Source organism: Lates calcarifer, linkage group LG1 (assembly GCF_001640805.2).
Source record: "Lates calcarifer isolate ASB-BC8 linkage group LG1, TLL_Latcal_v3, whole genome shotgun sequence".
NCBI classification, from domain to species: domain Eukaryota; kingdom Metazoa; phylum Chordata; class Actinopteri; family Centropomidae; genus Lates; species Lates calcarifer.
This window is the reverse complement of record NC_066833.1, coordinates 20,141,033-20,167,023: the sequence shown is the minus strand read 5'-3', so window position 1 is coordinate 20,167,023 and position 25,991 is coordinate 20,141,033. Positions and strand designations below refer to the sequence as shown.

Here is a 25,991-nt window from a genome sequence, read left to right as displayed (position 1 = left end):
CGCAACCTGATTTTTGTTGAGTTGAATATTTGATTATTATAGAGCAGCGAAGTGAAGGTCGATAGTAGGACAGCAGCATCTGCTTCTACCCTTTCTCCTACCTCGTTTATTTATTTATCTATCAAGGGTTTAAAAGCCTCATATTCACTGTATGTCTGTTTTTTGTTTTCCAATTGCAAATTTGTCATGAATGTTAAAATTTCCACCTATTAAGTAAGACATCAATAAAGCAGGTACAGTATTAAGACCTGATCTTGTGACTCTGTCATGGGGTAAGGGAGAACTGTTACACAGTGCATACTGCACAGAGTAGCAGTACGGTTAATTGGTGCCCTGTAGCTAAAATCTGACCTGGAGCCCTGTAGCAGGTCAGTCCAGACATGCATCTTTGACATTGTTCTTTGATATAGTTTAGTTATCTAATCAAAAGCCGCTAAATCACAAACAATGATTCAATGGGAGGTTAAAACAGGTGTTTCTATGGATAATTATGATAATAAAATCTCATTAAAAATAATAATACTAAAGGTCGGCTTCATGACTTTCAAACTTTTCTGGACTCACTCCGCCCCGACAGCTACTTGGCGTCTTAAAACAAGCGCACCTATCGTCTCGGTCTCTCTGTTTATCGCGTTGTTTGGACACAGCTGACCGCTGTCTGCTGGGAGAAATAAACCAGGCTAGGCTAGCAGGACAGACAGTCAGCGGCCCAGAGAGCAGGGGTACAGTCGGTGTAAAGTCAGTAGGACCGCGGAGACGAGACCGGAGCGAGTCTTTCCACCGGCAATGCGAACGCTGAGTGTTGCAGCTAGCTAACGTTAGCGCTGTCCCGAGAGACGGGGACTGATCCCGATGGCAAAACCGAAGCGACGATAGAGAAAAGGCGACATCAACAGGAAAGTGTTAGCTTAGTTTCAATGTTATTGTTAATTAAAAGCCACATATGGTCACAATGTCCTGCTCTGGAAACCTGGTTTGGGATGTAAATAAACGTTTAATTGGGTACAGCGAGCCGAACACCATCAGGACCAACTATTTAGGTAAGAACAAAACTAGCCTCTTTACTGCTAATGGTAACGTAGAAGAGAGAAGAAAATGTATAATTTTTATCATCGTGATGAAATGACAGCTGAACCCAGCATGACTGTGCCCCAAGCCTCTCAGCTTTCTTCTTATTGACAGAGAGCTGATGCTCCCTCTGCAAAGTCAGACTCGTCCACTGTAACCGCATGTAAATATAATTTATTTATGTAAAGGAAGAGATGCGAGAGTCCGGTGCTAAAGCACCAGATATATGGGATTAAGTGTTATGTGTAACCCTTAATAGTGAAGCTCTCTGTGAGGCCAGAACAAAAATCATGTTTATATCCTCTTTGAGAGATTAGATTATTTTGCACACAAATTGCAGCAGGGATGAAATTTCTGTGCAATCACAGGGTTTTGTACAGACAGATAATGTACAGCAAAGCAACCATCTGCAGGCTACATCACCATAAGTTTATGTAATTGAATCGATTAAGTGTAGCCTTAAAATGGCACAAGAATAAAGTAAAAACAAAGATCAATCATGCAGTGCATGAGGGCCTAGTGCATTACGAGGTGCTTTCAGTTTTACAGGTATTTATAAGATGTAAAATTGAAACCATGAGCCCCAAAGAGGTTAAAGCCTCAACATTTAAATAAGTGCTCACAGCCATATTTGCACTCATCATCCAAATGAAAAGCAGAAATTAATAGAATATTTTTAGTCGGTGCGAATTCTACTTATTTGAAAATAAAAATAGAAATATTTGAATATAACCATGTTTATAATTACATGATTCACCCCTCTTCTAGAAACAGTGATACTTGGTGTCAGTAACTTGAGAGAGCTTGTAATAGCACTGCAATGTATTGAACTTGTCACACAAGAACACAATATACTGACATTGATTATTTGTCCTAACAGGTATAAACAAGATCATTTGTCAATGTGATGTGTTTCCTGAGTGATTCACAGCCAGTTCGATCGGAGGATAGGTAGCTGTGCCAGGTCCAAGTCTTGTATCCAAACTGGACATGATCTTCAGAATCTTAAAGAGCAGCATCATCACAAAACAAAGACAAAACAACAACAACAATATTTTAAATTCTTCTAATGAAAATAGGCACAAAAAAGCAGAATCAAGAATAGTCTGATGTGACACAACAAATCAGGCTGATATCTCAAAATACTATGAATGATTAATTTTCAAAATAGAAAAACAACATTCCTGCATTGAATGAAGAAAGATGGCTGCTTGAGTAATAGGTCTTTGTTAAGGAAAACCTCATGACTTTTTAAAGACATTTGCACCAAATAAAAAATATATTTTCCATTTCTGGCTGTAAAGGTTTTTTTAAAATTCTTTTTTCCATATTGTGATCTGGTTAAAGATCACCCAGGCCAAAACTAACCATCGAGTCTTAGTTTTCCTGTGATATAGTCCTCACTGGAGAGATGTCTGAATATAAGTCAGTCATTTTTCTGTCTTTTGAAGTGAGTCTCTGTGAGTCTCTGTATTGGCTGTGAGAGAACAGCGTGTAAGAGAGGAGCAGTCACCGCAGAGTAAACAGTAACAGCGGAGGGGCTGTAAGACTGGTCTGCAGTGTGTCCTGTCAAACGATCAGCACCTGACAGTGGTTGAATGAAGATTTACAAGCCTGTAAAGGTGGAGCAGGGGCCACTGAGGTTTAGTCAGCGCTGTATTTAGCATGACTGAGATACTGTTTGAGCTGTTATTGTGTATGGGTAGAGGATACATGCAGTGATGTGTGTGTCAGAGCTCTTGTAGGATATATTTAGCTCTAAGAAGAGGGTGTGGGGGGGGCAAGTAGTGATCTACATTAAATTCCAACGGAGGTTTAGGAAAATGACTCTGCGTCATACACTTACATTCATTCATTTAGTAGAAGCTGCAGAGCCTTCCATGAGCCGAGTTATCATTTACATTGGATCCTGTTTAACATGGTGATGGGAGACTCAGAAACAGATATGTTGAAACACAATGTATTGACATGGATGCATAGTTTAACAATAAATAAAACAACTGAATGCATTTATTCGGCATTTCTAAGTCAGCTCTGTTCTTATTTCCATATAGGACTGACAAATAGTCGCACTGAGATTTTATTAGTGATCTATTCGTATCTGAAACTATGGTGTATCTATTAGTTTCTGTTAGTAATCTCTAAGTTATTTTGATATTGACTAACTTTGATAAATACCAAACATTCTCTGGTTCAAGCTTCAGGATTTGTTAGTTTTACACTCTTGTAAATTAATTATTGCTGTGGGAAAGTGTCATTGGCACATATTCAAAATTTTCTGGATCTTAATTGACTAAAGAGTTACTTGATTTATTTAGCTCTTTTTAACACACGTACACCCCCTCATTTCTGTAACTTAATTAGTAGTATATTTCTTGTAATTAACTTTTTAACTTGCTAACCGTAAAGCATATTTTACACAATCAGACGTAACAACATAATTATAATTTTCGAAAAAAAGGAACTGTGGGCATATTAAAAGGAAAAATCTTGTGGGAGCAGTGTTAGTATGGCTGTAGTAGGAATATTTTCAGATTTCAACTTTAATATGTTGCATTAATATTAGACTTTGAGAATAGGCCATGACTGTGAATTAAAATCCCTGCAGCGATAATAAAACCTGCCAGTGCAAGCAACACATCTGGTTGTTGAGGAGAGAACAGACTTGTTTGTCTGGTAAAGAAAGACAGTCACTTCAGCTTTTGCAACTGCTCTACAAAAAAAAAAAAAAAAAGCTACATTACCACATTGAATGAAGGAACATGGCTGCTTACTCCTTACATTACAAAAGAGCAATAGATTTTCTTACAGTGAATACATGTGCAATGAATAACATTTGTTACTCCTTTCTCACAGAGAAATCCCATCCCAACTGTATTCATTATGTGCTGGCAGTATATAAGGAATCAACACGTTTAAACATTTTATACTGACAGGAGATTGTTGGACATCAGTCAAGCTCAAAAATTAAGCAAAGAGGCAGCAAAATGTTCTTTTGTAAATATGTGTTAAGTCACCACCATTCAAAATAAGCTTTAATTTTTAGCAGCTGTGAGCAGCTCCTCCGTTTCCCTTTTTGCGTCACACTGTGGGTGTATAGTGTCGACAACAGCACACTCAAAAATGAAGGGTTTTTTAGTCTGCATTAAACACTGTGGCCACACTACAACAAGCTGCTCAGAATCGGTGTATGGCATGGATTTGGGACACAGTGATGAAAATTATTGATAGGATTTTGAATTTACTCAACATTAAAAATTGTAGTAATTCATTTTCTCCTTTTCTTCCTGCTCTTAGTCTGACCTAGAGTCGCAACAATTGGTCAGTTAATAGATTAGTCTATCAATAGAAAAATGTTTTATTAGTTGAGAAATTGTTTAAGCAACTTTTTATGCAAAAATGTATGAAAATATACGTTGTTTTCAGCCTTTCAACAATGAAGATTTCCTGTTTTTCTCTATTTTTTAAAATCACATTAAACTGAATATATTTGGGGTTTGAGCAAAACAAAACACTTGAAGACGTCACCTTAGACTCTTCTGAGAGATGAATCAATTAATCAAGAAAATAAGAATAAGAATGAACATAATCAGTAGTTGCAGCCCTAGTCTAAACTGAAAACAATGCCATAGTTGGAGGTTGACCTTAGTCCATTAGTCACAGAGAGTGTGTTTACATGCGCACATATAGAAACCTGAATAAAGCCTTATCCAGGACATTGGAGCTCTCTGATAGAAACCAGGATACTGTAACAGGGTGAGCACCCGATCATTCTCTATTGGTACAGAACATGGAGGCTGAGGTGGTGAGAAATCAAGACACGAGTGCACACAGATGTTTCGAAACCTATATCCTGTTCATGATCAAAACCAGGATGAGACTTGAAACCGGGTGTTGTCAGTGTTTCACTAAGATCCTTTAATTTCAACAGGTCACATCTCAGGTGTAAACAGAGGTTTCCCACAGGCCTTAATTATTACTTAGGATGACAAATAATTCTTCAAAAGACAGAACATTCAAAAATCATGAAAAGTGATGCCATCGTTCTGAATAAAAGCTGTCTTTCTACGCAAATAAGTTTGTGTCACTAACTTATCTTAGCATTTTATTTTAGTGTTTGTTTTTTGTTGTCTCATAACTCTTCAGTTAGCTGTCAGAAATCATTTCCTGCATTTACAGCAGCATTATTTATGCTTTTTCTCGCTCTCTTTTTGTGTCTGTAATAATATCTGTAATAAAGTGCTTGGATAGATAGATAGATAGATAGATAGATAGATAGATAACTTGACATTCTTTTACAATTTGCATTTTTGTCCTTTGACAGGTAGAAGAGAATTTGTCCAGAGGCTTAAACTTGAAGCGACACTGAATGTACATGATGGCTGTGTAAGTGCTCCACATATTTGTGAATCTACTCCTACTTTTTTTTTGTTGTGCTCTTGCAAAGAAACATATCACTTTTCCTCTGCCAGTTTGCCAGTTTGTGAGGCCTCAGAATCTGACGGAGAGCAGATCTTTGACTTCAGGTCAAGTGCTTAACGCCTCTGAGAAACCTGAAGCTGACATAACAGTCACATGTCCTGACACAGTATCAGCTAGGGCTGTCAGTCCGTCCAAAACACCAAAACAACCGCAGCGTACAAGTCCCAGGAGAGCTGCAGATTAATACCTGCCTTGTCTAAATCTGCTACTGCTAGAGTAAAAAAAGGATTAGAGGAATGTTTTCACTGCACTTTACGAAGATATTAGCCATTAAATAAATTTATAAACAAGCTGAGATATTCTGTGTTGAATCCACTGGCTGTTAAAGTTAATCAATTAGTTAATCAACAAAAAATAACACTTTTAGTTATCCTTCAAAAAAAAAAAAAAAAGCCATTTACCTGTTTATAGCCAAAACTTTGTGTGCATTTGCTCCTTTTTAAAAAATCTTTGTTGTCAAAATTAGATTGGTAATGTGATTTCTCTCTCATTTTTCGCACTTTATAGTAAACTATATTGTAAATAATAATCAGGTTGATCAATATTTTAGCTTTTTAATTTATATTATTGCATATGAGTTTCCGGTTTAGAGGAGTGGTTGATGTAGATGCTTATCTCCACAGAGGCTCTCACCAGGAAGTCATGAATTATAGAGACCTCACCACTGGAGTATTAACTGAAAGTGTTTTGCAGAGGATTGGTGCTAATTGCTTGATCACTGCTGAACATGTAATTGAAGAGAAAAGAAAAAAGAGGAGAAAGTTGGTCTGGAGGTCCCTGAATTCTCTGTTGGCCCAGTGTGGGAAATTAATATTTGTAGATACAGAAAGACAATCCGAAACAATTACTCGATAAACACGAAAATAATAGGTAACCTCTTTATTTGATAATTGTAATAGAGATTGTTTCAGCTTCTCCAGTGTGAGGATTTCCTACTTAATTGAAGTAATATTGTTGAAACCAGAAATTGTTGGGTTTTGGACTTGTGGTTGCACAAAAACTTTTAGTTGATTAATCTGAAAAAAAAATAAATAAATAAATGAAAATAGTGAAATAGACAATAATAGAATTGACCCAAGTGACTGAAAAATCTGTTGTTGTCTAGTCTCTTTTTCTGTTGTTGCTGTCAACACACTGCAGCTCTTCTCTCACATAAGTTGCACCCTGATTGAGCCTCACTAAAACTTAAGTAAAACATTGCAAAATCAGTAAAAACAGGGAAGTAGATGTATCTTGCGATTGATCCGAATCGGTTGCAAAATGCAATTTGCAGTTGCGGCTCAAAGTGTGCAAGACATAGAGACAGATTCACCTACATATTCTAATAAAATTTGAACCTACTTCAGAGATCAGTTCACACCTGTTAAAATGTACAAATGAGACTGAGGCTTGAGTTCGGTTTGCAGGATGAGGTAAACAATCTTTCACACATGGGGATGACCTCGCCCATTCAGAGTGTAATTTCACCGACTGCAACAGAGTGATTCTGTAGCAATGAGGAGCAACGGTGTGATGATGAAACACTGTATCTGCTGATTGAGGCTGTCACGAGCCGGTGTTAATGAAATACTGATCCACAGAGTGACAGCACACGGTGAAGCAAATGATCTGCACGCTTCCTGTGCTCTACTTTAGATCAAATGAGGGATAACAACTGAATAAACTGTGTGACTATCAGTTGACAGTAGTTTCAGTTAATGAATATAAACCTTCTATTATAGCTTTTGATTAATCATTTGGACCAGTGGTTCCCAGCCCTTTTCTGCTTGTGATCTTTTTCACAATGTGCATGTTTATGGGTTTTGAGTGGCTCAGTTGATTTTCTGGTCTGCGTTGAAACTAGAAAATCAACTGATTTAAATTGAAATAAACTTTTGGAGGCCTGAAATTGTGAAACTACACAATATTTTACAAGAAAAGCACAGATTAGATTAAACTGTTAACTCAAAATAAGAGAAAGAAATGTAATTTTATGAAGGATTTTTTTCTGTTTTCTGCTTTAGCCTCAGTAAGATATCAAAAAGCTGTGAAAATGGCCCAAAGCAACAACTTCAAACTGCTTTTTTCAATATCAATTAACAGTGAGTTAAATGAAGAAAATCAGCAGGTCCTCACATTTGAGAAGCTGTAATCAACATTTTTGCTTCATAAATTACTTAAACAATGAATTGTTTGTCTCTCCACAGGTCAACACTATATCCTGGAACGACACAGGAGAATACATCCTGTCAGGGTCGGACGATACCTTTTTGGTTATTACGAACCCGTACAACAAAAAGGTTGGTCTTAATCAACGAAGTCACAGTTCCACTTCAGGAACTTTAGGAACAACAAAATGGAAAAGGAAAGGAATTGTTTTCTATGAGATGAAAACCAATTGACAGTCTAATTTGGCACTTGAACACTAGTAGCTCAGTTACAGTGAAAACATTTTCTAAAAGGTCAAAAGTTTTGCTCTTATTAATACAGAGGAAAACATAATTGCTAAAGCTCAAACAACAAGCTATCAACTAAGCACTCTACAGATGGTGGTTGAAGCCTGTGTTTGGGTCAGACAGAGGTTTTGTTTTATTTTTATTTTTTATTTTCTGTCTTTTCATGCAGTTCTGGTACGTGATGGTTATGTCAGTGGTTTGGACATTCAGTCTGAAATGGAAATACCTTGTGTTTATTTTCTCTCAAAACAAATTCACAAAAAACACATCAGCAGTGATAGAATGATAGAAACAGAAACAAAGCAAGAGTTAACTTTGACGTTGCTTTTCCACCGCTGGAGACAGCTCTTGGCGAGTAAAGGAATGAAGTTTGATGCTCGACTACTGTTGATGCTGATGCTGGCTGTTTAGCAAAAGCAAAAAGTTGTAATGTGGTCAGAGTAATTTTTTTAATCTTTATCAGTCACTGTCTTTCTCCCAGCCCAGACCATGTTATTTATTGCTTCTCGTCTTCAGGTCAAGAAGTCCATACGTTCAGGTCATCGGGCAAATATCTTCAGTGCAAAGTTCATGCCCCACACCAACGATCAGGAGATCATCTCCTGCTCTGGAGATGGCATCATTTATTACACCCACACTGAGAAGACTCCTGAGTACAACAGACAGTGTCAGTTCACCTGCCATTATGGAACAGCTTATGAGGTATTGAACCAGAGAAATGTTTGTCAAAATATCACAGAACCTGAGCTTTAGAAGTAACATATTCTCTTTTGATTTTAACCTTTTGTTTCTTTTTGTTTTGTCAGATTATGACGGTACCAAATGACCCCTACACGTTTCTGTCGTGTGGGGAGGACGGCACAGTGCGATGGTTTGACCTTCGCACAAAAACAAGCTGCACTAAAGAAGACTGTAAAGATGTACGGTGACAGCTGTGATATTTGTTCTCCGTTCATTCTGTGATTCAACATGCATTGACATTGAGGGTGGGGTCTCAGTATCATATATATTTTTTAAACAATTTGGAAAAACATTTTAGATAATAATATTCTGTTCTTCATAGGTGATTGGCCTTAATCCAATCACATTAAAGTAAAAATGTTCAACATCATAAATCAAAATCTAAATAATTTTCATTTTTATCAGTGTGTGTATTTTTTCAGTACATCCTTTCTTTATTTCATTTTATCTGTTTTGATCGTTCGTTGGAGTTGATATCGAAGTTTTAATCCACCACTTCTCTAATATGGGTTTGTCCTCAGCACTCCTCTCTTCACAAACAGCTTTCTGTCTCTGGATTAATTCAGAAAACAGTTTTCTTGGCCTCAGGCCAGTCTGCATCACAGGCAGCTGAGTGCCTGATGGATGGATGGATGGATGGATGGATGTGTTTGTAAGAGAGGGAGGCTGTGCCCTCCCAGATTGTGTTGCATCGTCTCGTATTTCATGCTGCAGATCAGTACCTGTGACCTTAAGACTGTCAGTGCAGTTTTACCAGACTCTGTTACCTCCCTCTCTTAATTATCCTACAATCTGTCAGTGTTACAAGTGAACCTCTCACAGCTGGAAAAATATAATTCTAGTGAAGATCATTTTTCTGTTGCAACTGCAGAATGACTTTTTTTATATTTACATACTCTCACTGGCAGTTTACAAAGTAGATCTAGCTAAAACTGATGCAGTCTAATACAATTGAAATTGCTTTAGAGAGGTGTTTATTTAACTGTTTATTTGGAGGTTGAAGTGTGTGGTGCATTGCAGTACATTGAGAGTTATTTCTCCTCCCTCACTGATATGAAATGTAGTCAGCTCCCCTTTAAAATATACAGTACGAACATTATAACCTTCATGACTGGAGGAGTTATTCATACCATGTTGTCTTTGTTATGATTTCAGGATATCCTGATAAACTGTCGGAGGGCAGCAACCTCAATATCCATCTCTCCGCTGGTGCCGTATTACCTGGCTGTGGGCTGCTCTGACAGCTCAGTACGAATCTACGACAGACGTATGCTGGGCACCAGAGCGACAGGTAAACTGTCTTTTACACCGACCTCATTCACTCTGCTTTCCCTGTGTTTACATTTATGTTGATATGGTTGATTTGCGTTGCCTTAGGACAGTTAAGTTAAAATTCTTTACATGACCAAAGATGTTCATGAGAGGGAAAATAGGAGCCTTACATAGCAATAAAAGGCAATTAGTATTAAAACATTACATATATTTTTGATTTTGCTGGCAAAATATGTTCACAATTTGCCTTAGCAGTCATCAGAAGTTATTAATAAATGAAGGTGACAGATGGTGGTAATGAAGCAGACCTGAGAGGTTTCTTTCTTGGTGTTTAGTCCCATCCTGCTGTGCTGTGCCTGGATTCCTGTGGGGAATCTGTCTATTGTTAGATATGTACACGAATTTGCTTCTGACAGCTAGAATACATTATAAACTTTATTTATAGAGCATTACTCATTTACAAAATTCTGATTCAATGTTTTGTGCCCACAAAACGAGCAGCATTATTTTAATTAAAAAGTTAACAAAGCATTAAGGACATAACAAAATATTAAAGACACAAGTTAAATAAAAATTAAGTTTTCCATTTTTTAATCCTGTGTAAAATGTTCAGCAATCTTTTGTCATACACCAAATATTATGGTTAAAAAAATCAGTATTTTTGCATCAAAATTCCTCTCTTCGTTTTTCCTCTTCAAATCGTAAAGATTTTTGATGACTGCTCTTGGCAATTAGCTAACCCTGCTCATCATATAAAACTGCACGTGATCAGCAGATTGTGGTTTGCAGCTACAGTAGCAGAGCACTGTAGCTGCAATCCACAATCAGAGGTTTGTGTTTGGATGTCAATCAACTAAAACATCTGTATCTATCTATATATAGTAGTATTTTAAAGTCAGTTCTTTGACAGACAGGAGGTCAGATTCCACTGTCTTGTTCTTAGTGAGTTTAGATTTAAAATGTGAAACAACAATAAAATGATAAGTCAAAAGATAATTGTAAGAATCTAGTATTTAACGGATTATAGGCTCAAGACATGAGTTTGATTTTAAAGTTTCCTCCAGTGTGTCTGAATGAGCTGGATGGTGGATGGTGGTAAATGGTCAGTGGCACTTTCTAGTCATATCGACCACTCAAAGAATTTTACACTACCAGTCACATTCACCCATTCACACGCACGTTGTTCTATATATAGCACTCTAACACGTTCACACACCAATGCTACATTGGGCAATTTTGGGTTCAGTATGTTGCCCAAGGATATTTTAGCATGTGGACAGGAGGAGCTGGCGATCAAACTGAACCACAGCTGCTCCTGAGAGGCAAATTCTATAATCTGGGTCTCAAACTTTGACTTTGACTTAGTGAGAGAAAAGAGAGTTTGAAGATCTCAGGGCTCTAACAGGGATGTATATAATTGCGGCATAACAATTCATAACAACTCTCATCCTCAGGTAACTACATGGGCCGGGGGACGACGGGCATGTGTGTTCGTTTTGTCCCAGCCCACCTGTCCAACAAGTCGTGCAGGGTGACATCTCTCTGCTACAGCGAGGACGGTCAGGAGGTGCTTGTCAGCTACTCCTCCGATTACATCTACCTGTTTGATCCCAAAGATGACCAGGCCCGAGAGCTAAAGGGCCCATCTGAGGAGAGGAGGGAGGAGGTGAGAACACAGGAAGACTCGAGTCGAGCGGCTCTCGTAATGGCACGCATCACGTGAGCCCTGATGAGGAACTGGGTGTTTTTTAGCCACGTTTGCAGCCTGGCTCTACAGATGGTTATTTTAGCTCTGACTGGATTGCCATTAAATTTTATACAGATATCTATGGTACCCAGAGGATGAATCCTAATGACTCTGGTCATCCCCCGACTTTCCCTTGAGGTTGACACATTTAAGTTGTGTCTCAACAACTATTTGAATAACTGTAAACACTTTGATCACCTGACTTTAGTGTGTTTTACCTGAGTTTAGCGTGTTGGTTTTATCTCATGATGGCACAATGGGAAAAGTTTGGAATCACCTAAAAGATTATAAGAGGATCACCAGTCAGTAGGATATTTGTAGGGACAATGAATGTCCACAAATTCTCACAGCAGTCCATCAAAGATATTTTGTTCTGGACCAATCTGGACTATGCTGCTCGCCTAGCTAAAAACAGAATGAACAATGCTCATCCATCAAGAATTATTGCTGCATTAATATGTTTTTGAACAACTAAGTGATTAATCGAAGATACTCGTCATTTGTGGTGAAAGGATTGTTTATTGTAAACAGCAGACTTGTTGTTGCTGTCTGCTTGTCTGAGAGCAATGTGGACATCAGTGCTAAATCTGGACTGGCTGATGCAGTGCAGTGAGGGGAGCAAATGACCCCGAAAAACCAAGACAAAGAGCACTGAGGAGAGGGGGAGAAATGCAGTGATGAAGAGAGAGAAAAAAATAAGTATTTTATTTCCATATGTTTGGATCAATATATCTATTTGGTTGAGGACTTAGTTTGGAGATCACGTAATTGACCAACCAGAAAAAACGGGACCTCAGATAAACTGAAGTGTTTACGGTGGGTACTCAGCTTCACGTGTGACTGAATGTGCTGGATCATGGTGCCAGTGTTTCAAAGCCTCATGGCGAGTTCAGCTGTGTCGAGATGCAACCACCACACACATTCCTTTCCAAATACAGCGACCGACGCAGGCAGTGTTCCTCTATCCTCCAAAAATAGTTCAGGCCTGGGGGGTGGGGTGGGGGGCAGCCAAGTAAAGGTTCATTACCCCTCTCTCCTTTTCCTCCACCTGTGACCCCATTTGTTTGGGATCTTTTTCTCTCTTTACTCTACCATCTCTTTCACCCTCTGCTCCCTTTCACCACCTCCTGCCCATGTCCAGACCTGATGACATTTCCTAAGTAAAGCAGTTGATAGTCTCTGCACTAAGACCCCCTTTTTTTCTATTTCTGGCTCTCAGCCTGTTGCCCTGCAAAGAGAGCCAGGGGACTGGAAAGTGAAGGCAACCTCAGTCGTGCAGCATCAAGGGAGGGGGCACTTTAAAGAGGACACTGACAGAGACGAACAGTGTTTTGCTTTGGCAGCGGAGCTATTTTTGACCATGCTTTGACTGACAAACTACTAATCTTTCCGTGTGTGTGTGTTTCCACAGCTGAGGCAGCCTCCAGTGAAGCGCCTCCGTCTACGAGGTGACTGGTCTGACACTGGACCCCGGGCTCGTCCTGAGAGTGAGAGAGAGAGAGACGGTAAGATCACAGTGCTGCAGCTGACGTGTATGGGCTCCTGCTCATTTGGTTTGAAGCAGAAGTCTCAAATTACAGATCTGGCTCCTGAGGCAATTCCGCCCAATTCCTAGGTAAGCTGTAAAATCAGAGCATAAAAAGTTGCTTCTTATTTCTGATTTAATATTTACAAAGCTCTGATGTTTGCAGGTAGAGTGAATTGGGTTTTTGATCTTTTTCATTGAAAACAGCTGCCTGCTGCCACACTATGAGAGCAGTGAGTGAGCTAAAACAGTTAAGTTACAGCCATTAAACCAAAACAATCAACTGAAATATACTAAAACGTCTAAATCGTCATAAAATAAATTGTCACCACAAGCAATACCTTTCATGTGATCCATTATTCATCTAAAAAGATGGATTATAGCCACTTAAAATAGGTGGCAACTGATTTTTTTTAAAGTTTAATATGACTGGTGTCTGTCTCTTCTGCAAAGAGAAAGCTGCCGTACAGTCAAACATGTAGACCAGCATGATCGGTCCAAAGAACGGGAGAGATGACAATTTCTTTGCTCAGGTTCAGAATGTATACAGTTGAAATTTATTGTTCAAGAATAAAATGTCCCCTGTAACAGAGAGTAACCTGCCCTAGAGCCCACAGGTAATTAGAGTTTGTGATACTCTGCCCAAAAGTGTCAAACTCTCACCACCTGTCCTCTAGAAAGTTGGCTGTAAAATGTTCTGTAATTTTACACACCATAGAGACTGTGTTCTGGTCAAACTAAAACCACAGTTGCATCACTCTTTCACACATTTTTCTGCATTTTTTTTCCCTCCAACCACTCAATCAAAACTTGTCAAATAAATTGTCCCATTTTTTTAAGGGCCCAAAAATAAATAAAAACAGTCCTTTTAGTTCTTATTAACAGTTCTTATTTGAAACTGTAAACAGGATATTGTGTGATAGTTGTGTAATAGTGTGAATCATTAACACCATCTAACGGGGGTTTTCCTTTACTTTTGTAGGGGAACAGAGCCCAAATGTATCTCTGATGCAGAGGATGTCAGACATGTTGTCTCGCTGGTTTGAAGAGGCCAGCGAGGCTCAGGGCAGCAGAGGAACCCGACCGCAGACACGACCCAGAGGTGAGGCTTTGGCTGGGACTTCCTGGCTGACATACTCTGCACTTTCAGCTGTGTGTCCTGTAAGGGTGCCTGCGGATGGTTTTTTTAAGACTTGAATCCAAGGTCCAGGGCTATAAAAGTCCTTACATTTATTTAATTTATGTCTTCAGATTTTTTTCTGAACACAAGCTTTTTAGTGAACAATACTTTAATACCAGTGTGTGTGTGTGTGTGTTTCTGGTTGGGTGCTGCTACATTTAATTTCAAATGTACACATTCACATACTTTCTGACACATTTAATAGATAAGTTGATTGACAGAAAATTAGTAGACAACTATACTGATAATCAATGAATCAGTTAAGTTATTTTGTCTACCATTTTCTTTCCCATCAAAAACATTCATAGGTTTCATACTCTCAGCATCACATTGGGCTTTACAAGACTGATGGACATTTACATTTTTACTTACATTTTTAGACAAAAGATGAATCAAGAAAATAATAAAGAGATGAATCACTTACAAAAATAATAATTAGTTGAAGCCTTAATGTGATGCTATAAGCTACATCGTAGTTTAAGGTGCAGGTTGAGGTTAAAATGTCTCAGGATTTTTTATAAAGGAGATATAACTTCTTATTTATTAGGTCTGTGTGTTATAACCATGTTGCCTTTCAGCTTGTGGCCGTCACCAAGATCATTGTCCAACATGATAGAAAGGACTCAAAAGGTTGAGCATGAGGGGAAAAAAAAGTTAAAAAAATGACAACCAGTCATACACGTTAATATCAGGAGACATTGTAGTAATCCTGACTGGTGGTTCAGCTGAAGGAGAAGTCAGTACAGAAGAGCTACAGTCCTGAGGTGTTCAACCTGTTCCACACTGATCAAATATCTGTTAATATTCTTGCTTTCAGGAACAGCCATCCGTCCAGAGGGAGCGACAAATACTCCAGCTAGTCCTGCGGGAGAACCCGGTCAGGAGTCCAGTGCCTCAGAGAGGCCTGTGGGGACAGACACTCCTGAGGTACCTGCTGGTCCTGCCGCCGCCGCCGATGCTCCCATGCCTAAATCCACATCCTCTTCCTCCTCAGGGTCATCATCGACAGTCACAGCACCCCCTCCCTCCAGCTCCTCATCAGTGGAGAGTTCTGCCCCTTCCTCCTCCCCTCTCACCTCGTCCCCTGATTCGGAGCAGAGGAGTCAGGCCGAGACGACGGGGACCCCCACGCCGACGGCAACACCCACCTCAGAGCCTGCACTCTCAGGTAAAAGGCTTTTAAAAAAAAACCCAAAAAAACAAACACATACACACACACACACACACACACACACACACACACACACACACACACACACACACACACACCAGTCACCTGAATGTCAGAATGAAGCTGCCACATTTTGCTCTTGAGTAAAGTGAATATGTATTCTCTTCTGTTTAGTATGTGGAAGGTGAACTCAGTGTACCCTGTGTATGAGTGTGTGTTTGTTGGAGCCACTCCACTCAAGCAGCAGCCTCACTTCACTCTTTTCTCCTTCAGCATCCTGTTGTCCTTCTCCTCATTTTCTATTTTTTTTTTGTTGTTGCCTGACTCTCTGCTCCTGACCTTCTCCTCACATCCTCCCTCCCTCAGTCTTTTAATCGTGCATTCACTTTCCCTCTCTTCCTCTTGCCTCTTTGTCAGAGTACGGTCCTCACCGGCTGCCCATAAGTTTAGTGTGTAGGCGTTTGCAGAGGTTACTTCGGCTGGCAGACCCTCCAGGACAGGGTCAGCGAGCGGCCCCTTCCTCTTCCTCCGCAGCCCCCGAGAGACAGTCACAAAGAGCTGCTACCTCTGCTGCCGCTGCTGAGACTCAACCCCGTACAGGTTACCCTCCCCTCCGAGCTCCCTGTCACCCCCCGTCCCACTCCCCTGCAGCAACCCCCTCCATACGGGCTGTTCGCCTGGGCCCCCTCCCCTGCCATCTTACCCTTCCCCTCTATGTGGACAAAGCAGATTTGTCTGTTTGTAGAGACAGTCAGGCTCCAGAGAGAGACCCGGTCTCGCCAGAACTGACCACTAATCCTACAGTGATCCTCTTTCCATTTTCCAATAATGCACCTTGTACTTATTAACCTCTGTAGCTGCCACTGTATCGCCTCTCCTCTGGTTGTTCAGCCCCTCACTCACTAATGCTCTCGCTCCATCTCTCCACTTGTTGCTTGAGTTTTCACCCGCAAACTCTCCCGTCGGAGTGGCACCAGCTGACATATGAAGTTCTGCTTTGGCGTCTTCATGGCTCATGTGGTTGTTCACCCATGTTTGATGATGCACACTGATTGGTTGTCTCAACTAGTGATCATAATATAGGACTTGATTCACTTTGGTTTGATCTCACTTCAGGTTCGGAGTCATACCTTAAAGCCCTTTTCAGACGGGGAATATGTGGCATTGATGTGTTCACCTGTCGAGGGATGAGAGCAAATTCTGCTGCAGGGCACAAGCATAGAATGAGAAGATGTAAATTGTGACTCTAATTTATTTCCTTATTAATCCTATTAATCATGTGACATGTGTAAATTGTTTTGCTGGACATTCATTTTTATTTATTCCTCCATGCAGTTTACATCAATAAAAACTGGAAATCTAAGCAGGGAGTGCAGGATTGAGGATTATTGTGGTTGTATGAGATTTTTTAAAAAATATCTCTTTTGCACCACAAAGGGAACACAATCCTTTTTATGATCTGACGTGAAAAAGAAGGCGGCAGTCTCTCTTTCTCTATTATGTTAATATGACGACATTCACTTCAGACCTGTACCGTGTTGAATGTGTTACTGAAATGTTACTAGGTCTGACGTGGTTAGTGTTTTTATGTGAAAGTGACTCGGGCACCTACTTGGACATGAGATCTGAGTGTAAAATTGGCGTCACATTCACGTAACGAGGTCTCTCTGTCTGAAAGGGGCTTTATCAGACACATGCATCTGACACCAGAGACTCAGTCACAGAACAAAGAGTCATTGCTTGTTTGTCTTTAAGTTAAAACCATGCTTCACTATCAGAGGAAGAGCAGAGGATATTTTTGTTGACTTATTAAATCTAATGGCTGTTAGGAGGACACAGAATTTTACTATAACATCACAGGAATAAACCGTCTGTAGTAAGCATGTGTGAACTTGTCATTTTATTTTTTTCATTCAGACTCACTAATCTCTGACAGTCATTTTGCATATAAAAGCTGAAGCTGCACCTTCAGTATGTGAAATGATCCTCCCTGATATCAGATGAAGCTTTTTTTTTTTTTCCTTTGGCTGATTTTTACAGCTCCTCCTGCTTGGCCTTGGATCTTTTTTTTTTTTTTTTTTTTTTTTTGACATGTCTTTGAAGTTTTTAACCCTCGTGCGCCTTGACTGTGTGAGCCCTCGGGTTTGACCTCTGTGTCCGATATCTGAGTCGGTCTCATTTGTGTTCCAGATTCCCCCTCGTCTGTGGTAAACAAACAGCTGGGATCCATGACTCTTGATGAACAGCAGGGTGCGTCCTCTCCCCCCTCACCCTGACACTTGCTTTGTCTTCGTCAGCCTCCCTAAACACTTTTCCTCATCCTGAACTTCTCCACAGTCTGTCCTCCATTCTTTTCATGCTGATGTTTTGTCTCCGTATCCATGTTTTACTTTTCCATCATTTGTCCATATGTAAGTTAAAGTGCTGCAGATAAACAGAGCAAGTCTATCTGACCCAAGTTACTGTTACTTGGACTGAAGGATACTACTACTACTAATAATAATAATAATAATAATGATACATTTTAGAATTTAAATCTAATAAAATCATGCTCTTATTTACATTGATTTGGTATTGATTTGGCATGTTGCAGGAAAGGGTCCTTAAATTAACAAACTGTTTTTAATTGTAAAGGTTAGTTCACCCAAATAACTACAAAAATAACTAAGTACACAAAAAACTAGACACATGTTTTAGTTTTTTCTTGCCCAGGTTCTAAGTAGGGCTGTAACTAAGTACTGTCTTCATTTTTTATTAATCTGACAATTATTAAACAATCGTTTGGTCCTTAAAATGCCAGAAGATAGTAAAAAGAATGCATACTCCAACTTCAAAACCCAGAACCCAGATTAAAATAAATGATAAAATAAAAAACACTGCAAAAATCCAGTAACAATATATCTAACAATATTCTTTTTCTTGCATAAACACACAGCATGTCAAACATTTTTGATATTTACTGTTTCTTTAAATTTGTTCTTCTAAAGAGTTGTGACCAGGATATGGATTGAAGACATTTTACAGTGGAAACATGCAATGACACTATTTCTAAATTATGTCAAGCACATTTTTGTTCCACAGTTTGTTTTTCACTTGTCAGCTGACATATGTGAACAGAAATGTGTTTTTGTTGTTTTGAAAGTTGATATACATAAACTCTCAACATGTAACTTGCCTCCCAAACACAATGTCCCGGTTAGACTGGATAATTCGCAAATATTGCTGTCGTCACTTTTATTTTATTAGTTATAAAAGAAATCATCTCTAACACCTCAAACATCTTAAGATAAACCAGGTTGAATCTCCTCGACATGACATGTTGTAATCCAGCTGAGGTGTGTAATGATCCTTCGGGGGCTTTGACTTGTGTGTCTTGTGTCTGTGTGTGTGTTTCTGTCTTGTTGTGATTACTGATAGTCAATACGTGTCTGTTACGGTGTGTCCGCTTCTGTCTGTTCTGTCAGTATCCGCTGCATGTTCCCATCTCTGTTCAGTGCTGTTAATCACTGAGAAGTGATGCAACAGACGGTTGCACATTTCAGGTGTGCTTTACCTGCTGCGAACAACAGAAGAAATTTCTTGTACTTTTTTAATTATTAGAATTATTATAAGTAAAGCAGAACGGACATTGTTTTTCAACAGCACTCAAAAAATCCTTTTTTGCCTGTTTCTTCCTCTCGCCTCTCGGCAGGAGCAGAGGCTGCGGGTTCACCTCCTGATGAATCTGCATCTGCACCAGCCGCCAGCTCCGTTCCCACTTCCTCCACCCCCACAACCGGCACCGGTCGGCCCAGTGCAGCAGAGCCAGTCCTCAGCCTACACTACAGCTCAGAAGGAACCACCACCAGCACCATCAAGCTGGACTTCACTGATGAGTGGTGAGTGATCACGAGAGCAGTGAGAGAGAGAAGTCAGTGAATCTCTGCTCTCTGAAATGTCTGCCATCAGAGACATTTGTATGTATGTTAACACTGACATACATGACAGCACCAACCCTATGAACTTGGTGATGACAGGAACATGTGGAGAATGTTGAGAATGTTGTGACTTCCAGAACAAAACAATAAAATAGAAAATAACTTTGCATTGAGCATGAAGGTGTTGTAGGAGTTTGAAACAGCAAAAAAAGAAGCTACACATTGTTTCTTTTTTAACACAACCATTTTTGTGCAACAAAACATTATTATGGGAACAAAGACACAATCTGTGGATTCTACTATTTTTTGACCTGTAAGTCAAACTGAATATTTATTCTACAATATCAGTTTCCTGTCATTACTTGTTGCCTCTGGACTCCTGGTTGTGACTCTTGACAATAAGCAGCAGCATAACTGCATCACTGAATAAGTATGATTAAAGTACAGTGTCACTTATCTTCATTTTATTTTAAAATATTTTGGTTAGTAGATTCTTCATTTCAGTTCAGTTTCTTTTGTCCCGCATGGGAGATGGACAGTCTCATCTGTAAATAACACACAAAACAAAAAAACAACAAGAAAATAAGTAGAAATAAATTAGTGAGATAAATCATAACACACCTAAAGGTCTTTCATTTTGTTGACTGTGAAAAACTGAAAATCTAAGCAAGGTGTTTTTATCTATTAGACCTGGTCCAGGAGAGTCTGAAAGAAGCAGCTCCAAGAGGTGGCAGATCTCAGTGGTGATTCTGTTTGCCTCCTCTGATAAGATATTGAGATTGATGACTGTTCTAGTCACTCTCATAAATGTATATATCAACTGCTTAACTGACTTTTAAGAAGAATCTTAAGAATTTTACAGCTGTCCAACATTGTGCAGCATCTGATTCCTTCTCAGTTTGCAAAGAAAAAATGTACTCTGTGAGCAGATGGTGCTAACTTTGTGATCCTTGAGTTACAAACCATCACCCTCTGTGAATACAGACACACCACTGGCCTTGTACAATGAATTCTGTGTTGAGGAACAATTAAAAACAAATATAAAGCAGCAGTCACTGTTTTCTCTCTTCTACAGGAGCAGCACCTCCGGCTCTATGGGCGGCGGAGCTCCCAAAACATCTGAGGTTGTGGGTGTACAGAGCAGAGAGAGTCTGTCAGCGGAGAGCTCAATGTCAGAGCAAGGTGAGTCAGCATCATGAAAAATGGCCTGACAGAATTTTACCCCAGACATCCTACATCACTGATGAGTGTTTTTTTTTTTTCTCCCTGAAATCAGGTACAATATCCAACCATGTAACAGTGTCATCAAGTGTGACCGTACAAAACAGGAGCACATGTAGAAGCCAAATCCAAATAAGGAGTAAAGATAACAACAGAAAGTAAAAATAGGGTTAGGGTTATCTTTCTTATTTAAGGAGGGTGAGATAGGGGTTATTCAATTTAGTACATAGTATAGAATAGTTTTCTATTTGTGAATTTACATTTGTGAGCATAACTTTTTTGCCATGAAATAAATTATATGACTAATTAATAATAAATGTCTTTATCATGTAAAGAGAAACCAAAAATGGAAAGGAGGACGTTTTGTGTAAAATTATGATGTTCTGCACCTGCAAACATATCATGGTGTTCTGGAATACATCTGTACATCACTGCAGGAAGATGATAACATAACCAAGTTACATACCCACACTCATTAATGGAGAAGAAGGAAGAGAAGGAAATTCAATGGTCAGAGAAAACACAAAAATACACAAATTAAAACAACAGAGACAAATCTTAAAGCTACAGTATCCCCTCAAAAAACAGAGAGAAACTGATTTTATTATTTATTCTTACTCAACAGATTTTACACAGGAGTAATAGTGTTTTCTCCATTTAATAAATACAGAAATAACACTTTAAACACGCTAATCACAAAAAAACATGTACTCTTTTTAACCTTGATAAATTACAGGCAAACACACATCTCTCTTGAATGCCTACAGCCAAGCACACAGTATGAAACTTAAAAATACTGCACAATTAATATGTGTTCCTCCTCAGCCTCCTCTGAGCCCTCGAGGCAGCAGAGTTTGTCGGCCGCCTCCACAGAGCCCCCGTGTGACGCCTCCTGCTCAAACGCCCTCGGCAGCTCGTCAGCTCCAGCCCCTGCGGAGGGCTCCTCTGGGGGGGGCAGCATGATGTCTTCACCGCTGGAGAAGAGTCAGCCGGAGGGTATGGAGGACACGTCAGGAGGCTGCAGGAGAGCGGAGCCAACAGCTGAGGGGGGCCCAGAGGGAGAGCAGGGCCAGAGTCAGCCCACGCGGGGCAACCAGGACTCTGACGACAGCGACGACGATCCGATCCTTATCCCGTCGTCGAGAATCAGAGGGCAGGGACAGAGGTAAGTCAGACCAGACCCCCATGTGTTTGAATGCAGGTTATTATATCTTAGATCCAAATACTGCTTATTTTTAAAGGGTGGGTTTGCTGATTTGGGGTTTTTGTGATGCCTTGCCATTGACTATTTTACTGCAAATATAGATTAAATACCAGAGGATCTGCAGTAGGAGATAGGATGATCAGGTAAAGTCTTTGCACTGGCAACCAAAAGCATCTAACCTGTTAGAGTGTGTGACATGCAGCAGAGCATTAAAACTCAACTCCTTCACAAGAACAAAAAAAAAAAACAAAAAAAAAAAAAACACGACTAAACACACAGTTAACTGTAGTGTAGGAGTGCCATGCATGTGCGTGAGTACTGACTCCACAAATGGTGTGGGCATTTTAAAGATGTTACACCAAAGAGAGGTGAAGAATGAAGAGCGAATGATGAATGTATGCATGGAGGAGCTGAGCGTTGTAAAGTTTCAATTTTCTCAGTAGGAGCTCTTTGGAAAAACATATCAACATGAACCGATGTGTATCTGATTGAATTCGGTGACATTATTTTCTTGTAGTGAATGAGCAAAGCTTTGCATAACAATGTAAACTGCTCGATTCAGTTACAAAAGAACAAGCAGGCATTTTGCTTCTTAAAGTGGCATAAATTCAAAGCATGGAGTTTCTAAGCATCAGTGACAGCATGCTGTTGTCTTCTCTTTTTTTGTGTGCATTACATTTACAAGTGCTGGTTTTTGTTGTGTTCGTCAGACGCTCGGCTGCGGCCCGCATCCAGGAGCTGTTTCGCAGGAGAAAAGAAAGACGAGAGATGGAGGAGAGTGAGACGCAGAATATCAGGAGACCCTCGGTCAAAATGGTCTACAAGGGCCACCGGAACTCCAGGACAATGGTAAACCCCTAAACCTAATTGAAAAAAGTGTGTGTGAATGTTAAAGAGTGTGTGTCCAGGGTGGGGGGCTGCTGTTCGAGCATCAAACAAGCAGTTCTGATGAGGTGCACCGGTGCCTTTACTGACTTTCTTTCCAGTTAAATTACAAGAGCTAGGAGGTGATTTGCTTTGCTTAGCATAAAGACTGAAAACGGGGAAACAACTAGCTTGTGTCTGTCAAACGTCAGTGCCAGATTTAGTACAAATAGCACTAAAATCTGTGCTCACCAAGCCTGTAGTCAGAGACACTACACAGAAGTTCTGGGCAGATGGATAAACTGTTGGTTGTCTAGAAATTGTCTTTCTCAAATTTCTGTTTTTGTACGAATTAAAAAAAAGGAAGATTTGTTAACAAGTGAGTTTTAGAGGTGCTAATGATGGATTTATGAACTTTGGAAACAGAAGAAAAGAAGTAGCCTGGCTCTGTCTAGTCTTTAACGATATCGATCTTCTCATCTAACTCTTGGAGAGAAAGGGAATAAATGTATTTCCGGGAATTCCTTTACCAGACAGCGCTTTAAAATTTAAGGTGGTTTTATTTCTTTTTATGTGCAGATAAAGGAGTCGTGTTTCTGGGGCAACAACTTTGTGATGAGCGGCTCAGACTGCGGCCACATCTTCATCTGGGACAGACACACTGCAGAGCACCTCATGCTGCTCGAAGCTGACAACCACGTGGTCAACTGCCTGCAGCCGCACCCCTACGACCCCAGTGAGTCCCACCACCTCGTCCTCAGATCGTCCACGTCTCAATCTCCTCTACCGAGATGATGTGATGATGTTGTCCACCATACTAAGTTTTCATTTTCGGGTCTGTTTCAGTTCTGGCTTCTTCAGGGATAGACTATGATATCAAGATTTGGTCGCCTCTGGAAGTATCGCCGTCTTTCAACAGAGTCCTCGCTGATGAGGTACTGAAGACTCCTGAAATCAGTTTGATGTAGAAATCCTTGATTTAGCTGCTAATATCTCTGTACTTTCACATGTAATTGAGTACTAAAAATACAAAAAAGTAGCAAAAGATCTTAATACTCCCATCGGCTGTTTGCCATATTTAAATGAAAATGGTACCCATAATGTCTATCTAATAGTTCTATATTTAACTACTCAGTTTCTGGTGAGAATAAATGCAGTTTTAACATTTTAATCAAAATATGTTTTACCCAGTTCTCTAACCAAGAGAAACGATGATCCATTGTAGCTACCCCTCTGTAATGTGCCAGAGGTCTTCTTGATAAGATTTGTCACAACAAACCAGGACTGTCAGTGTTCCCTCGTTCTCCTAGCACAAAAGCTTTTGTTTCCTTCCTGTTATGTGCCTGATATACACACTTTTTTCCCCTTTGCCTCTCTTCTCCTCTTTCAAGGTAATAACTCGGAATGAGCTGATGCTAGAGGAAACGAGAAACACAATCACAGTCCCAGCCTCTTTCATGCTCCGAATGTTGGCCTCCCTTAATCACATCAGATCAGGTACCCACACACACACACACACACAACCCTGTTTGTTAAACTTGAAGGAAATAGTTTGAGTATTTGTGCCTATTAATGTCAGGGTGCAGAAACTATTAACTTGTCGTGCTTTTCTCAGGACTTTGTGTGACTCCTTGTTTTTCTGTCCCTCTCTTTAATATCTGCATTTTCTTTCTTGTAGATCAACTAGAAGGCGATCGCTCTGAAGGTTCAGGCCAGGAAAATGAGGACGAGCAGTAGCCAGCTGGCATTTTATTTTAAAGAAAACACTATTTCTTCTTGCTGTATAGCACTTGGAAAAAAAAATGAGATTTGTACAAGTATAGTGTAGAATACTTCCTTTTGAAAATTAGTATAATTTCTAGCCCTCTTGTGTTTTTTTTAAGGTGACTTTCTTACTGATGTTTGTGTATGAGGATAAACTATATCTGTGTGAATGCAAAAGGCAAGCACATATATATATATATATATATATATATATATATATATATATATATATATATATATATATATATGTGTGTGTGAGAATAATGGCGGCTGGTGTGCAAGGATGTTAAGTGCAATATTATTTTGTTAGGAGAGAGTGAGCTTCGATCAGTGTTAATGTGTGACTTTTGAATTTGTAGCACAAAGCTAAGAAATGTTGATGTGCTGCTGCGGCAGTTACGCATGTGAACAAGGACTTTAAGTAAAAACAAACTCAGAGAATGCTTTAATTTTTTTTTTTTCTTTTTTGGAAAAAGAAACAAAACTGTGGTTCTTCTTCTCTAAGAGTCCTGTCACTAAATTATACTCTTTTACAGAATTAAAAAAAATAAAAGCTAAATGGCATCTCAAAGATGTCTGCACTTGTCTGTAGGATAAATGCTAATGGCAACTGTTCAACTGTCAAATTAAATTAATTAAAAAAATAGGAGGAGGACATATCTTCTCCTGTTTATTTTACAAAAAATCAGGTGCCTAACTCCACTTTTGCTTGCAGGATATGTGGCTGTTTTATGACCCTTTTATGATACCGCATAGAATTAACATGTCATAATACACTTTTCATGGTCATATAACATTGACACTTTTTTGCAAACCTATACACTGTTTACTCAACCAAAGATATGTTGTTTCAAAACATTCTCAGGCCACATACAAGTTTACATTAGTCTTTTGACACATGAAATTAAGTCTAAGTAATGTGTAAAAGGGCGATGGGTTCAGGTGTTTTGGGGAAAAGTTATACGTGGGATACCTGCTTGAACAACTCTTTCAGAGAGAAAACATTTTTTTATTTATTTCTGTTTTATTGAGAACCATAAGCTTGCAAATAAAAAAACAAGGGCTATTATATTGCCAGGAAGATGTAAAGAACAAGGATAAAAGGCAGAAGGGCGCCACTTCTTTCACAATAACAAAATCTCTCTGACCTAAACTGCTTTTACAGCTTTCTGTCTGGACATTAAAGATGTAGTGTTGGTGCCCACATGTAAAAAAAAAAAAAAATTAGCTGCCAAAGGCAGGAGAACAAAAACAATTATGTCACCTTTGGAAGAGATAACCTCAGGAGATTACTAATCTGACGTTCTCTGAATAAAAATATACTACACGTCATGCGTGTCAGTGAAGCCTTCTGTCAGTTAGGTCAAAGTCCTGTCGTCACAGTTTATGGTTCAATGCTT

The 25,991-nt window shown here is 39.4% G+C and overlaps 1 protein-coding gene across 6 annotated transcripts; it reads left to right on the top strand.

The window, feature by feature from the left end:
- Window positions 1–640: 640 nt before the first annotated feature.
- dcaf6 (ddb1 and cul4 associated factor 6) lies at window positions 641–25,923 on the top strand. Of its 6 annotated transcripts, none has more exons than XM_018702426.2 (21): window positions 641–1,040; window positions 5,393–5,454; window positions 7,737–7,829; window positions 8,502–8,687; window positions 8,792–8,905; window positions 9,882–10,017; window positions 11,453–11,664; window positions 13,157–13,250; window positions 14,253–14,372; window positions 15,268–15,618; window positions 16,039–16,221; window positions 17,812–17,871; window positions 19,319–19,499; window positions 20,614–20,720; window positions 21,585–21,924; window positions 22,065–22,106; window positions 22,674–22,812; window positions 23,407–23,563; window positions 23,674–23,762; window positions 24,219–24,324; window positions 24,506–25,923. In XM_018702426.2, the coding sequence occupies exons 1-21, from the start codon at window positions 944–946 to the stop codon at window positions 24,562–24,564; spliced, it is 2,928 nt and encodes a 975-aa protein (XP_018557942.1). In that variant the 5' UTR covers window positions 641–943; the 3' UTR covers window positions 24,565–25,923. The 6 variants fall into 6 exon arrangements, with proteins under 6 accessions (XP_018557942.1, XP_018557945.1, XP_018557946.1 ...); XM_018702425.2 differs by having other exon boundaries at window positions 642–1,040; window positions 19,313–19,499; XM_018702429.2 differs by lacking the exon at window positions 16,039–16,221.
- The last annotated feature ends 68 nt before the right edge of the window (window positions 25,924–25,991 follow it).